Below are 15,083 nucleotides of genomic sequence, written 5' to 3'. Positions count from 1 at the left end.
CCCCTCTCGGGAGGGGTTTCGCGGTCCAGGAACGGCGACAGTTGAGTGGCCGCTTTCCCACCAAGGGCACCTTCCCGGAGCTCACGGACCCCCTCACCCACGATCGCCGCGGGACCAGGCCGGCTGTGACCCTGGGGGCGCGGGGGGAGCCCCGAGACACTTTGCATGGGCGCTTACTGCAAATGTAGCAGGAAATCCTTTCTCCAGAGCGAGGGACAATGAACAAGAACTAAGGGGAATTCAAGTGGAAAAATCCGTGAATACAAGAGCAACCCACAGCTGGGGCTGGGAGGTTTACGTTAAGCTCTATGTGGTTCTTTCCCTTTCCGGGAAAAAGGCATTATTATTTTTCTCCAACAAGAGCTTGGAGAAACTTTCCCTCTAGGTGAGTTCTTTAACAAACTCATTCCGGCTGGACATTAGACTGTATTACTTATTTTCTCCTGCAACGTTCACCAAACTAGCCAAAGAATGAACTTTTTTTTTTCCCCCTTCCCCAAGACCGTTTAGGAGAGTAGAGCTATTTCTTTGAAGTTAAAAATTGTACTACATTTGTTAGGTTTTCAATTCTTTTTAAACAGTTTTTTGTTTTGTTTTGTTTTAAAGAACACTTGGTGTCCTTTAACAGACAGATGCTTGGGCATTCACTCTCACAGCTATACATACGGATGAATTATGAAGTCATTTCAAGCAATTTGCAGTTATGTTGAAGAGCATTTCTGGGCAAAAGCCCCAAACTAACTTTTCATTCTTTTTCAGGGTGACTTTATAAGTGTGTCTCCATACACCCCTCTGTGGCTCAAAGGTTAGTCCACACAGTCCTCAAAAAACTGTGAGCATCTCCACTACCTGCCCTTGATTGCTATGGTCCTCTCCCTGCAAGCCAGTTGGAGGCTGGAGTGGGGGTGGAAGCTTTAGAAATCTCCTGGGTGTCCAAGGGAAGGAGCAGAGAATGCCCAAATCTGGACAGAAGCTACAAGAGGCTGACCAGCAAAGAGGGCCAGTGGGCAGGTTAAATAGGTCAGGTCAGCAGGGAGACCCTGCTGGCCCCAAGTACCTTCCCCTGTAACACATGCTTTCCCCTTTATTCCCGAATACTATCAGCTAGATAGTTCCTTTAACTATATATATATATCCATACATATATGCATATATGTATGGATATATATATATATGACTAAGGGGGTGAGTTCATCAGTGATTCATACTTTAGGACAAGATGGGCCAATTACTCTGAGATAAGCTGTATCAAAGAAATAGACATTCGATATAAAGGAAAAGAAGGGTGGGTAAGTTCCAAGTAGAGAGCAATTTGAGCTGTGCAGAGCTCAAATTGGGGTACCATTGGGGATTTGAGCGTAGCCTGACTAGACACCTGAGGGCTTGAAAAAGGATAGTATTGGCAGGAGGGTGGAGAAGAAAGGGAAGGACGAGCATTCCAAGACAAACTGCCTTTCAACAATACTGAGCTTGTAGAGTGGGTCTCTAATCCAGGAAAGGAGAAGAAATTTCCATTCATGTTTATCTTGTAGCACAGGGTCTCTTACCCCTAGGACCCAGAAAATTGAGCCCAAACAACTTTATATAATAACTTGGATTAAACAGGTTTTTGTGGGCTAGTCTAGGTCAGGCACCAGAATAAATTTGGAGGGCCAAGAAGTTGTTTCACTTCCAGAGCTTCAGAACTTATGTTTACACAAATTCAGGGGTACCTTCACTTATTCTGCATTAACTCACTTCATTTAAAAACTACTTATGGGGCTTCCCCGGTGGCGCAGTGGTTGAGAGTCCGCCTGCTGATGCAGGGGACATGGGTTCGTGGTTCGTGCCCGGGTCGCGCGTCCAGAGCCTGTGCTCCGCAGCGGGAGAGGCCACAACAGTGAGAGGCCCGCGTACCACAAAAAAAATTTTTTTAATTAAAAAATAAAAATAAGAACTACTTATGAATGAATGAGTGCTGGCATATTTTTGAAAAAAATACAAAAATTAAAATTCAAAGATAAATTACAATTTAAAATTGTAGCCAGAAAATACTTTGGGGGAAGAAAAACGTAATATGTCAATTGCTAGTTAACATTACTAGCATTTCTAGTATTACGCATTATTAACACTAATTGCTAATGTTAACTAATAATACACAATCTATGAGTATGCAGTCAACATCAGCTTTGCTATGGAAATATGCTCTCATATTTAACTAGTTCTTTTAACAAGTGTGAGTGCCTACTCGATGGAAAGCAGTGTTAATATCTTTTACTCATTTGATCGTAAACAAACACAATAAAAACAGAGAGCCAAATTGTTGAGATGGTTATAATACTGCAAACATATTGTACTGTACTTAATTTATACAAGTCTAATAAATACATAAGTGGTTAGGACCAAGTGGACTTTTATTGCCTGCAAGCTGTTACACTTAGTAGCAGGAGAATATGGTATGTTGACGACAGCACACTTACTACCCCACACTTTGGGATTTTTTATACTTGAAGGAAAAAATGTTCAGAATGGAACAAGACACAAGCCCATTGGATAATCTAGTTTACATTTGGGTTTGGCGATCCTTAAAGCCCAGGAAGACCAATTCAGAGTACTAAGAACCAAGGTTAAAGTTTTAACACACATCACAACAATGATAAATTAACTAGGAAACAAACCTTGCACGTAAATGATAAACTGTCAAGTACACACCATTTTAACAAGGGTACGTACAATAGAGCTGGCACAGTAATAAGAAGTGGCTTATTCTCACAATGTCGTACCATGAGAAATACATATTTCACTTCACACGAGCGACATGACTTTGATGTAATTACAGAAAAAAAAGTCGAATCTTCTTTAAAAAAAAAAAAAAGGTTCATGTTCCAATCACAGAGCCAAAGATCATCATTTTAGATCAAGCTACACAAAAAAGGCTGATCTTCTTCAAAAAAATACTTGGCATTTTCTCTTTTAACTCTGCTTCAGGTTAACTTTTTAAAATGGAGACTGAAATACAAGCATTTCTATTTGGTCCAAACAATCAATGTAGTTACAAGGACAGGTACAAAATAAACAATGTCAAGGTCCTCCTTCCTTCTGCAGAGCTGCATTTTATTAACCTTCTTCTTCTTCATCACTGTCTTTCATCGTGATGCCCTGAAGTCCTCCTCCTTCCGAAACAGAAGCCGTAGCCTCCTCTACTGTTAAACGTCTGTGCAGGGTGTCATAGGTCTTACTGTTCAGGGTACCTTCCAATACACCCTGCAATCGGAAGTCCCTATAGGTTTTCTGGAGGAAGGAGAGAGAATTTGCTTAGATCCCTTATGGATTATATGTCTGGATGTATATGTGTATGTCTGAATGTATATATACTCAGTTGGCATTTCAGAAATGATCTTGGGGGGCTTCCCCGGTGGCGCAGTGGTTGAGAGTCCGCCTGCCGGTGCAGGGGACACGGGTTCGTGTCCCGGTCCGGGAGGATCCCACGTGCCGCGGAGCGGCCGGGCCCGTGGGCCGTGGCCGCTGCGCGTGCGCGTCTGGAGCCTGTGCTCCGCAGCGGGAGAGGCCATGGCAGTGAGAGGCCCGCGTACCGCAAAAAAAAAAAAAAAAAAAAGAAATGATCTTGGACAATTCACTAAATGGATTTGGATTGTAGCTGCCCAGGCCAGTCATCCTGTTGGTGTAGGTTCTGGGGAGCGAATGAAATGAGAGACTTTTGATAGTGCTATTCAAACTAGAATCACTCTGAGTAGATCCAAATGTTGTGACTGTCAGATGACAAATGAGCTTTTTTCCCCCCAAATATTACTAATTGCACAGAATTTACTATTTGAATAACCTGTAACAAAGGTAAAATGATATGTACTTATGTACATTTTCAATATAAAGGAATTCTTAGTTTTTCAATAGAGGAGCCGTTATTTTAGTATTGAAAAATACGTTACATTTTATAAAACGCATTAGGTTTTTTGGGGAGGTGTGTGGAGGGAAGAGGATTAATCCTATTATCACTAAAAGAAGTTTGCATTTTCAGCATTTGTGAATTATAAAGTTTATTTATATGCACACTGGGTAAAAATGTGTGTACACCTAAATGTCTGTATGAATTTTGCCCTTCTGAAATTGCCTTGGAATGTGAAGTGTTAAATTCTGGCATTAAACTTCCATTGATGGGCTAATAAAACATATTTACTTTATTTGGTGTGAAACAGTAAATTATTATTTGGTGTATTATGTGTCAAAAATAGAGCAAATATCAAGTTATTGTTTATATAGTGATTCTTAAAAACAACAAGAACAACAAAACTCTGATTTCTGTGGCTCTTAAGATATGTAACCTATAAAACTTTCCTTATTTTACTCTTCTCCTGAAGTGAGACTTTCTTCACACATGAGTTTTTGATGACTAAACAAGGCTGGTATTTTATTACTGATTTTTAAAGTTGTAGAAAAAGTCTAGAGTTAGTTCAATGGGGAAACAAAGCACAAATGAAGATAGCTCATTCTGTAGAGGCACTTCCAAGGCCATTAAAATGCTAAATATCTTTAAAGATTTGTTTTTAAACTGTCCTATGTTAGATTTAGAATACTAAATAGCCAGATGTCAATGGACTGGCCCCAAAGTATCAATACATATCAATGGGCCACTTTTTTGTTCTAAATAATTGCTAACAGTCACTTTTTGGGGGGTTTGCACTTAACAGATGAAAAAAGTCAAATAAAAAAAGGAATGTTGTACTTCCTGGCCTGAAATTGCAACTCCAATAGCTGAAAATTAACATTAAGGGATGCCTGATTTCACTCAACACAATTAGAAGGAAAATATAATATTCAAACAGCTCAGCTGAAGGTGCTTATTCACTTGAGGTAGGAAGTGCTGATGGATGGCATCTTAATCCTCTGGATATACACACCTGGTCTACAAACAGACTTCTGGGAAGGAACAGACCATTACCAGGTAGTGGTGCCATTGGGTGTTTTCACATTTTCTCTTCCTGTCTTATATCATCTGACTTATGCCCCACGGTACCATTCAAGTTTCAGAAGTGATATTCACTTGTTATAAATAAAATGCATAAAGTCCACCTCATGTCCAAAAAACAAACTGAATGGTGAGGAACACTATACTGTACCTGAAGTCAGTATATCAACAGCAAGAAAAATTTAGTGTTTTTTTTCTTAAATGACCCAAACTATTTAAATTTGATTATTTATTTATCTATTTATGGCTGTGTTGGGTCTTGGTGCTACATGTGGGCTTTCTCTAGTTACAGTGAACGGGGGCTACTCTTTGTTGCAGTGCACGGGCTTCTCGTTGCAGTGGCTTCTCTCGTTGTGGAGCACGGGTTCTAGGCACGCAGGCTTCTGTAGTTGTGGCACATAGGCTCAGTAGTTGTGGCGCACGGGCTTAGTTGCTCCACGGCACATGGGATGTTCCCGGACCAGGGCTCGAACCCGTGTCCCCTGCACTGGCAGGCGGATTCTTTTTTTTTTTTTTTTAACATCTTTATTGGAGTACAATTGCTTCACAATGGTGTGTTAGCTTCTGCTTTACAACAAAGTGAATCAGTTATACATATACATAGGTTCCCATATCTCTTCCCTCTTGCGTCTCCCTCCCTCCCACCCTCCCTATCCCACCCCTCTAGGTGGTCACAAAGCACTGAGCTGATCTCCCTGTGCTATGCGGCTGCTTCCCACTAGCTATCTACCCTACGTTTGGCAATGTATATATGTCCATGCCACCCTCTCACTTCGTCCCAGCTTACCCTTCCCCCTCCCCATATTCTCAAGGCCATGTTCTAGTAGGTCTGTGTTTTATTCCCGTCCTACCCCTAGGCTCTTCATGACATTTTTTTTCCTTAGATTCCATATGTATGTGTTAGCATACGGTATTTGTTTTTCTCCTTCTGATTTACTTCACTCTGTATGACAGACTCCAGGTCCATCCACCTCACTACAAATAACTCAGTTTTGTTTCTTTTTGTGGCTGAGTAATATTCCATTGTATATATGTGCCACATCTTCTTTATCCATTCATCTGTTGATGGACACTTAGGTTGCTTCCATGCCCTGGCTATTGTAAATAGAGCTGCAATGAACATTTTGGTACATGACTCTTTCTGAATTATGGTTTTCTCAGGGTATATGCCCAGTAGTGGGATTGCTGGGTCCTATGGTAGTTCTATTTGTAGTTTTTTAAGGAACCTCCATACTGTTCTCCATAGTGGCTGCATCAATTTACATTCCCACCAGCAGTGCAAGAGTGTTCCCTTTTCTCCACACCCTCTCCAGCATTTATTGTTTCTAGATTTTTTGATGATGGCCATTCTGACTGGTGTGAGATGATATCTCATTGTAGTTTTGATTTGCATTTCTCTAATGATTAATGATGTTGGGCATTCTTTCACGTGTCTGTTGGCAATCTGTATATCTTCTTTGGAGAAATGTCTACTTAGGTCTTCTGCCCGTTTTTGGATTGGGTTGTTTGTTTTTTTTGTTTCTGAGCTGCATGAGTTGCTTGTAAATTTTGGAGATTAATCCTTTGTCAGTTGCTTCATTTGCAACTATTTTTTCCCATTCTGAGGGTTGTCTTTTCATCTTGTTTATGGTATCCTTTGCTGTGCAAAAGCTTTTAAGTTTCATTAGGTCCCATTTGTTTATTTTTGGTTTTCTTTCCATTTCTCTAGGAGGTGGGTCAAAAAGGATCTCGTTGTGATTTATGTCACAGAGAGTTCTGGCAGGCGGATTCTTTTTTTTTTTTTTTTGCGGTACGCGGGCCTCTCACCGTTGTGGCCTCTCCCGTTGTGGAGCACAGGCTCTGGACGCGCAGGCTCAGCGGCCATGGCTCATGCGCCCAGCTGCTCTGCAGCATGTGCGATCTTCCCGGACCGGGGCACGAACCCCTGACCCCTGCATCGGCAGGCGGACTCTCAACCACTGCGCCACCAGGGAAGCCCTGGCAGGTGGATTCTTAACCACTGTGTCACAGGGTAATCCTTTTAATTTGATTTTAATATTTTGTATTAAGACACATAAATCCCACCATCCTCATATTCTCTTTCTAAACCATTAAAGCTTATTATTACTAAGGTGATACTTTCACACCAAAACATATGGTAATTTGCATCAGAACCCATGAAGTAACTCTGTAAGGTAAATTTTGTCTGGAAAAATCTGGTAACTAGTATGCATGGTATTACTACCATAGAGATTTCTGTTCAAGCCTCTAACACTCTGATAGTTGGATTAAAAATATATCAAGCACACAAAATATTCACCTACAGATAATACATCTGAAATAAAGTATTAGTGTTCCACTGACAATTATATAGCAAGTTTGTGAGTCCCACTTTCTTATTTTATTGGAATGACTTTCCTTAGACTTAGCTTAATTATCAGTAAGTTGGCCAGGACAGAGTTGTACTGTGGATTTGCAGCCTTAAAGGCTTTCTAATTTGTATAAAATTAAGACTCTGCTTCCTTACTTTATTAGTGAGCAATAAGCAGTTAAGGGCACTGCAGGGCAGGTACCCTTGCAGTCTCTCTCTTTCTCTCTTTTTAGAATTCATAACATGTTATTGACACGTAGAGATCCTCTGTGGCTGCCAAGAAGGTCTGCTTGGCTCTTACTTAAGACAAGTGCCTGCCGCGGGGTGCTGCTCACTTGTCGTCTTTTCTCCTAGTAAAAGAGGCAGCTCATTTATGTTAACCGCTTTTAAATGTCAAATGGCCTCTGGGGAGAACAGAAATCCACCAGCCATCTTGATTATTTGAGGATTCTATTTTTCCCTTCCCCAAGTAAATCATTCTGATGTTTAAACTTTGTTAATTTCTCAGTCCTAAATCTTCTGTGAAAATCATACTGCAATTTATCTATTCTTAGTGAGCAACCTCAATGAACCAATTGGCGTCTAAGTGTCTCTGTGGGGCAAAGTTGGCTATCATATACATCTTGATGGCATCTGGGTCTCCGTGGGCACAGAAGAATGACAATGCTTAAAAGGACTAGGCTGCCAGAGTCCAGTAGCTCTTGGCTCAGCTCCTGAGTAGACCACACTACTCTGCTGTAACATGTAGGTCCAGTCTAAGTGATGTGGATGAAAGGAAAGCCTACTCGGGGCCTGCACAATTCTATACATGGGCTGTTTAATAGCTGCTTAAATTCACTGGAAAATGAACATTATAAACATAGCCATATAGGCTCTGAAGAGTGATGAAGCTATGTCTGAAATTGGTTAAAGTCTGTTTATATTCAAAGTAGAAAAAAACCAATTAGAACACTGAATTAATTCATCCTAATTTTCATCGGGAAAATAATCACTTTTAATTATTAAATAAAGCCCTAGGAGTTGATTAAATGTATCAGCCCAAGAAAGTATTGGCTGAGTTTGGGGACCTGCTCGCGAAAAACAAAACATGGAAAATCAAACATATACATGAAATTTAATTTCATATTTATCAGTCTTGACTGTTGGTAGCCATAATGAAGACTATATTAAAATCAGATAAACTGCCTGGCTTAGAATACAATGGAAATGTCACGCTATAATTAACAAAATTATTAATCATTTTTCCTGCTAAAATATTCACTGGTACTTGAACTGTTATGACTGTGAATATGAGAAGAGGAGTAACTTTGAAATAAACAGATGATGGGCTAATAAAAAATGGAGATTCTTATTATAAAAACAAAGAAAGGGCTTCCCTGGTGGTGCAGTGGTTGAGAATCCGCCTGCCGATGCAGGGGACACGGGTTCGTGCCCCGGTCCGGGAAGATCTCACATGCCGCGGAGCGGCTGGGCCCGTGAGCCATGGCCGCTGAGCCTGCGCGTCCGGAGCCTGTGCTCCGCAACGGGAGAGGCCAGGTCCGTGTACCACACACAAAAAATTAAAAATAAATAAATAAATAAAAACAAAGAAAGAGCTTACCAATCTATCAACTAATACCAATCGGCCGAGTATGTAATTTCTGACATCCTGAGCACAGTAGACATTAGCTTGAAAATATGGCTGATCCAAGGGGAACAAGCTAATCCCAATATTAGTCACAGTATAGACTGCAATCTTAACATGTACACATATTTAGAAGGTAAACACAGATTATTCTGATTCTCTTTTATGAAAAAACAAACTTCAGTTGAAAGCTCTCCAAGTGACATTTATAGAAACAAGGAAGAAACCACGGAGGAACTAAAGCAAACATGAACGTATCATAATGTGTTTTCAGTTTCTTTGTAAAATAAATAACACCTGGTAAAAAGTGTTCTCGATCAAAGGTAGTCTGTCGATTGAAATGTAATGTTTTAGTGGATTAAAATTAGTGGGTGACTAATTTTACTTGTTATTTATGACTAATCATGATTGCTGTTACCGTGACATTATAGGTCTGGTTCTATGTTCCAGCAGATTTGCCGATTTCTGACTCTAGAACAGAACTTTCCTCTTGGTGGATCTTTCTATAACCTTGGTGTCTGTGGCACAAAAGAATTCATATTCTAATGAGACTGCAGGAACCAAGAGAATGGTGGAAAATATTTTAATGTGGATAAAGCTTTTAATGATGTGACACAGTGGTGCTTCTCAAACTTTATCTCTATCAGAATCCTCTGGAGGGCTTGTTCATGCACAGATGGCCAGGCCCCACTCTCAGACGCTCTGACTTAGTGAGTCTGGTGTGGAGCCGAAGAATTTGCATGTCTAACAAGTTCCCAGGTGATGCTGATAATGTTATATCAGGAATGACATTGTGAGAACCACTGTGTATGTGTGTGTGTGTGTACATATACACACATACACACAAATGTACACATATACATATATATGTACGTGCAAATATGCATACACACATATATAGGCACACACACATATATATAAATACATCAATGGTATACATATACCATTTGATAAATGGTACTAGAATGGAAGTAAAAGTCACTTATTTAAAGGAACAGCTGATTCACAAGAGCTTAGAGTTATGTTTTTTGCCATAATGTAGAATTTGCCTCAATTTTAAGAAAAAGTTATACCTGTGGTAAATTTTGTATTTCCACTGGAATTTATAAGGTGTGAGAAATCATGCTGAATAATATATATTACTTTAAAGCCCCTACTCACTCAATATAACCTGCACGTGATTACATTTCCTCTTGAAAAGCAGAAGTCAAAATGGCCTCATTGAACTGATATAACATCTGTTAGTGGTTATGGCTGGTCCCCGACACTCATACTGATCATCTCTTACATATAAGAAGGGGCATGCTTCCAAAAGAATTCAGGCAGTGACAATGTTTTACTTTCATATCCGGATATAACAAAACAAAGGAGACTCTCCTTATCCTAGGGGCAAATATAATTCAAAAGCCCTCATAATAATATATTAATAAATATGAAGGAAATATATCAGGAGAAAACATTTCTATACCTAAGACAATTAATACAAAATTATTGTGGACCTACTACATGCAGGTAAATGTGCTAGGGGCTATATGTATATATTATCTTCAAATATGATTACTTGATAACAAAATACTTTTGATTTATTAATGCAAAAACGATAAATTTAAGTTTATTTAGTAATCTAACTGAAAATGGAATAAACAGCAGCACGTCATTGCTGAAAGTGATGTTTTTAAAGTACTTACATCCACTCAGGTATATTAAATACGATTTTCTTATATGTCAATATCTTGCCATTATTCTTTATAGCTTGCCGGGCAATTCACATCTAAACACATTTTGTTTACCTTCACAATCTTGATTAGTGTCTTCAGTTGGTAAATATGAAGCTGAAGGTCTAATCTATCAGCCAACCACACACAAATGACTTTCATGGAACTGCTGTACCATTGCTGGAAAGAAGGATGGGGGCGGGGTGGGGGGGGGGAAGAAAACAGAAAAGAAAACAACCTCTGCAGTATTCATTTAACAGATTCGGTAATGAGGGGGTAATGAAACACTCTGAAATGACCATAGATCAGCACTTGAAGTCAATAATGCTATAATTTACTGTTAACAGAATTGTATGTTTTGCTAGAAAATCTGCTAAGTTGACCTAGGCTGTTCTTTACACGAATTAACATTAGAGTCTTTTAGCTATAACATATTCATGGGAAACAGTGTTTTTGCACTTGCAAGCCTAGCGGCCTGCTTCGTAATTTGTAGGTAACAATGGGTACTAACTACATGTTATGGGACTGAATGGACTGCCAAGCAGCAGGAAAAAAACAGGTAAATTATTTTCAAAGGGAAATTTCCCATTAGCCTGTATGTTATGTAAAAATCAGAGTAGATGCCATCATGCATGTAGGCTATACCTAGAAATAGCATTTTAAAGGAGGGATGGCAAAAAACGTCCACAGCTTACTAACCTCTAATCCCCAATCGCACCTTTATCTACTATTGGTTGTTAAGTATTTGCCAAGATGGTCTAAAACCACCTAAAATAAAGATTTCAGATCTTAGGAAGGAACATTATCAGGATGGAATTCTTGGGTCTTGTAAGAATCACAAAAACAGATGTCAGTTGACCAAATTATAAAAGAAAACAATCTGTTTCATTTTGCAAGTGTTTTTGGAGGGTTCATATTTTCTCTCTGTTTATTGTAACTCTCTTGGTGGGAAAATTGTAATTCTTCTCTAATGTACTTTCCTGCTCCTATATAATGCCTGTGAGTATAGTAAAAGAAGAAATTTTGTTCCTATTTTCAAAAAAGGGCAATCTGCCATTAGTGATGGCATTTTAAGGGATTCAGTACTTACACGCCAGAGCCAGGTTTAGGTAATACTGTAAGAAAATAATGCTACTCATTCAGATAACTGTGAGAAATATCAATGTCCACGCAGCATTTAGGAAATGACAAAAGAGTTTTTGAAAGAGAAGGTATTTTGCGCCTTGCTTGTGTACACACAATGACACTACAGATCACATATGTATGTGCATATGTTCCTAGGTGTTCAAACACAGAAAAAAATCTTAAAAGATATTTTTCTTCCATTATAAAGCAGTAAATACAAATTTCTAAAAGAAATCTCAAGTGATACAAGTAAGTCTGAAAGTCACCTGGACTTGTATTTACTAACATTGTTCTAATAAAATTTAGTATAAGGAATGGTAGTTTAAGCATAATATAAAAATGAATTAGTTTAACATTTCATCAGACTTATTTCTATTAATTTGTTGGCATACTGGACACACATGCATAAAATGAGATAAGCTAATGAAAATGAATAACTGATTTACTGAATACTGTGATATTACATGGATGAATGAACATTCAAGTTTTTAAAATGTGAGATGGGCTATGGTTGTTTAAAAAAAATATTATTCATGTACCCAGTTTTGCTTTTTCCTAATGATTACTTTCCTAACTTTCAGGACATGTAAAAGTATCAGAGATAAGTTTTATAAAATGAGATACTCCTAAATTCTTAAAAAATAAACTGCTAAAAAATTCAGTACTTCAGCTGACATATTAAATCTTAATAGATTAGTATCTGGTATTTAAATTCTATACTTCCTTATTTCAAGTTATAGCCTCAACTACTTGCATTCTATTTTAATGCAGGTAAGCACTCATAGGTATTGGTGATATTGAATATGAGTATACTGAATTAAAACCCTCGCCCCCAGCCCACCCTCCAAGTAACTTGAAAACTAAAATGTAGTCCTAATGGTTATGACTCTTAAATTATAGTGCTTCTTCAGGGAATAATTTTTTTTTAGTTGGGGGACAAAATACAATATATTGTACAAAGTTTATAACATACAAGTTAATCGGGCTGTTAGACTGTAAAGTTACTATATATATGGTAAGTTGCATGAATCTGAGATAAATGAAAATGCTTTCTTAAAATTACTCCATATGCATCTTACGTTCTTAAAAAATCCTTAGGTAATTTAAAATTAATGACACACACACACACACACACACACACACACACACACACACACCACAAACAGACAAAACCACCAAACAGAAATCACTAGCATTTTCCTATTTCTGGTGTTGCAATGCTTATGTTCCTCTTGGTGGAGGACCATAGATTCTATTTTTTTCATCTTGAGAAAAAAGTCAGAGGTAAGTTAGCGTCATTCCCCCCAACCAAACCAAACCACTCTCCAAAGCAGAGCAAAAAAAATTTGAAAGGGGTGAATGTGCAGTGAAGTGTGACTGTTAGAAAACCTTCTTTCATTTTGGAAAAGTTAATTTTATAAAGCGACTTGTGTGACTATTCACTTTTCCTTTCAGGGGATGACAAGGAAGGGGCGCTGGAGCTTGCACTCAAGTTGTGGGTATGGCACTACTGCTTTATTCCCTGCTTGGTCTACTTAAGAATAAAGCAGTTAGTGTATATTCTACACTTTTTTTCTCCATGAATCCATGCCAGCAGCCTACCACTTTAACAAAATATATGTGGTTTTTCTTTTTTTTTCTTTTTTTTGTGGTTCATTCAACTCCTGTAAGGACATGCCTTACTCACTTCATTTTCTTGAGATATATCTTTTGAAGCAAAAATAAAAGAAAAGGAAAGGCCAGGGTTGACTCTGTGAGACCCCTGTATTTATTCACACTTATTGTGCATGACTGTAGACTGGTAAATCATATTAGCAGCCCGTCTCCCCATCAAGCTGCTACTTGCTTTCCGGCCCTGGGAAGGTTCAACAAATCAACAGGAGCACGGAAAACAGAACATCAGTCTAATCTAGTGTTTAAGGTGAAGTTTTCAAACCCAATCTAAGAAGATCTTTAGAGCAAGCAACAAGCTGAAGGGCTCAGAAGGTGGTATTGACAATGAAAGAGTGTTGAAATATTGAGAAGCGCAGCACTTGTGCATTTTTAATAACAAGAGGGTCAACAAGGACACAGCTCCCTCAGTGCCAGGAGTTGCCACTGACTATGGAAATTGCCACACCAGGCCTATAAACGCTTGCAGTTCATCAGCTTTCTTAAACAGTTCATCAGCTTTCTTAAACACCCTGAACCCCCTCAGTGGACCTTTAGTCTTGAATTAACAAACGAAAGCAATGAAAGAGGGTGCATTCTGAATGGCTGGCATTGATCCCCGACTGTGTCAGCACTGCTACAGGCCCTGAAAAACTCTCTCCATTGTCAATAGAAATTGACAAACCTCCTCTCCTAAATAGTGCAGCTGAGCCGGGCGGGATCCACGCAGCTGTAAAGGGCTCTGCTCTTGGGGCCGGGGAGCACTAACAATGGAACAAGCATGAGCTCTTTGTCAGTCCCAGACTCGGCAATTTTCTAACAAGGATTAAAGTTGTTTCTCGGCAGTGCCGGTGAAAAGAGATTTAGCAACATACCGTGCTTTCTTCATGCAAGTTAAAGAGAAGTAGTTAAGGAATTTCATTATTCTGTTGACTAGTGGAGATACAAAACAAATATATTAAATATGCACGGCTCCCTTTGCTGCCTGATTTATAACATTTTGAGGAGGATTCAATTAAATATAACACTTACTGCCTGGAAACGGGCGCTTCGCCTTTATTTTGGAAGTTTTATTTTTTTAAAAAGTCCAGCTGCTTGCCACCTGGAATGAGGTCTCAATACATACTAATGCACAATGTCTTCAGACCTTCTGGGGCTGATATTCCTAAATCTGAATCACAGGACCACATAGGGTTCATATATTGCGGCTGCTTCAAGCAAATGATTTGTCAGAATGTGGCTTCTGATGACGATGGCAGGGTAAAAATAGTTGCTTTGCTGGGGAACAAATCTGTGATATATTTTCTGCTTAAGTGTTTAGCTTTTTATTGATTATGAACTTGGTACAACTAGCTGATATATTTTCATTCTTCTCCAGCGAGGCTCACCTCAATAGGTGAACAACGGGAAAAGAAAAAAACCCCAACACTTTTTAGTGCCCCCCAGATATGAAATGGCTACATTTCCACAGTATGTGTGCATTTCTTCATTTATTTCAAGAGAAGCTGATAGTTTTACCAGAGTCAAGTCACCGTGTTGAAATGACATACCATCTAGAAAACCTCATCTTAGGAAATATGCGCCTTTTAAATGTTAAGTTGAATTGGATAAAAGAATAATAGTTTTGAAAAGCTTGATAAATATAAAGCATCCTTT

At 38.9% G+C, this 15,083-nt stretch overlaps 1 protein-coding gene across 5 annotated transcripts in view; it reads right to left on the bottom strand.

Annotated features, from left to right (window-relative positions):
• Nucleotides 1-2,311: 2,311 nt before the first annotated feature.
• The window catches only part of CADPS2 (calcium dependent secretion activator 2), a 544,229-nt gene continuing 531,457 nt past the window's right edge, over nt 2,312-15,083 (bottom strand). For all 5 annotated transcript variants that reach the window (XM_059073595.2, XM_067042266.1, XM_059073599.2 and 2 more), the window contains 2 exons: nt 10,728-10,832; nt 2,312-3,270 (listed from right to left, as the gene is read on the bottom strand). In XM_059073595.2, the coding sequence (XP_058929578.1) occupies nt 3,097-3,270; nt 10,728-10,832 (279 nt within the window). In that variant the 3' untranslated portion in view covers nt 2,312-3,096. The remainder of the gene's footprint in view (nt 3,271-10,727; nt 10,833-15,083) is intronic.

The sequence above is a fragment of the Kogia breviceps genome, chromosome 9 (assembly GCF_026419965.1).
Source record: "Kogia breviceps isolate mKogBre1 chromosome 9, mKogBre1 haplotype 1, whole genome shotgun sequence".
NCBI classification, from domain to species: domain Eukaryota; kingdom Metazoa; phylum Chordata; class Mammalia; order Artiodactyla; family Physeteridae; genus Kogia; species Kogia breviceps.
Note: the sequence above shows the minus strand (reverse complement) of the source record. Positions and strands in the feature narration are given on the sequence as shown.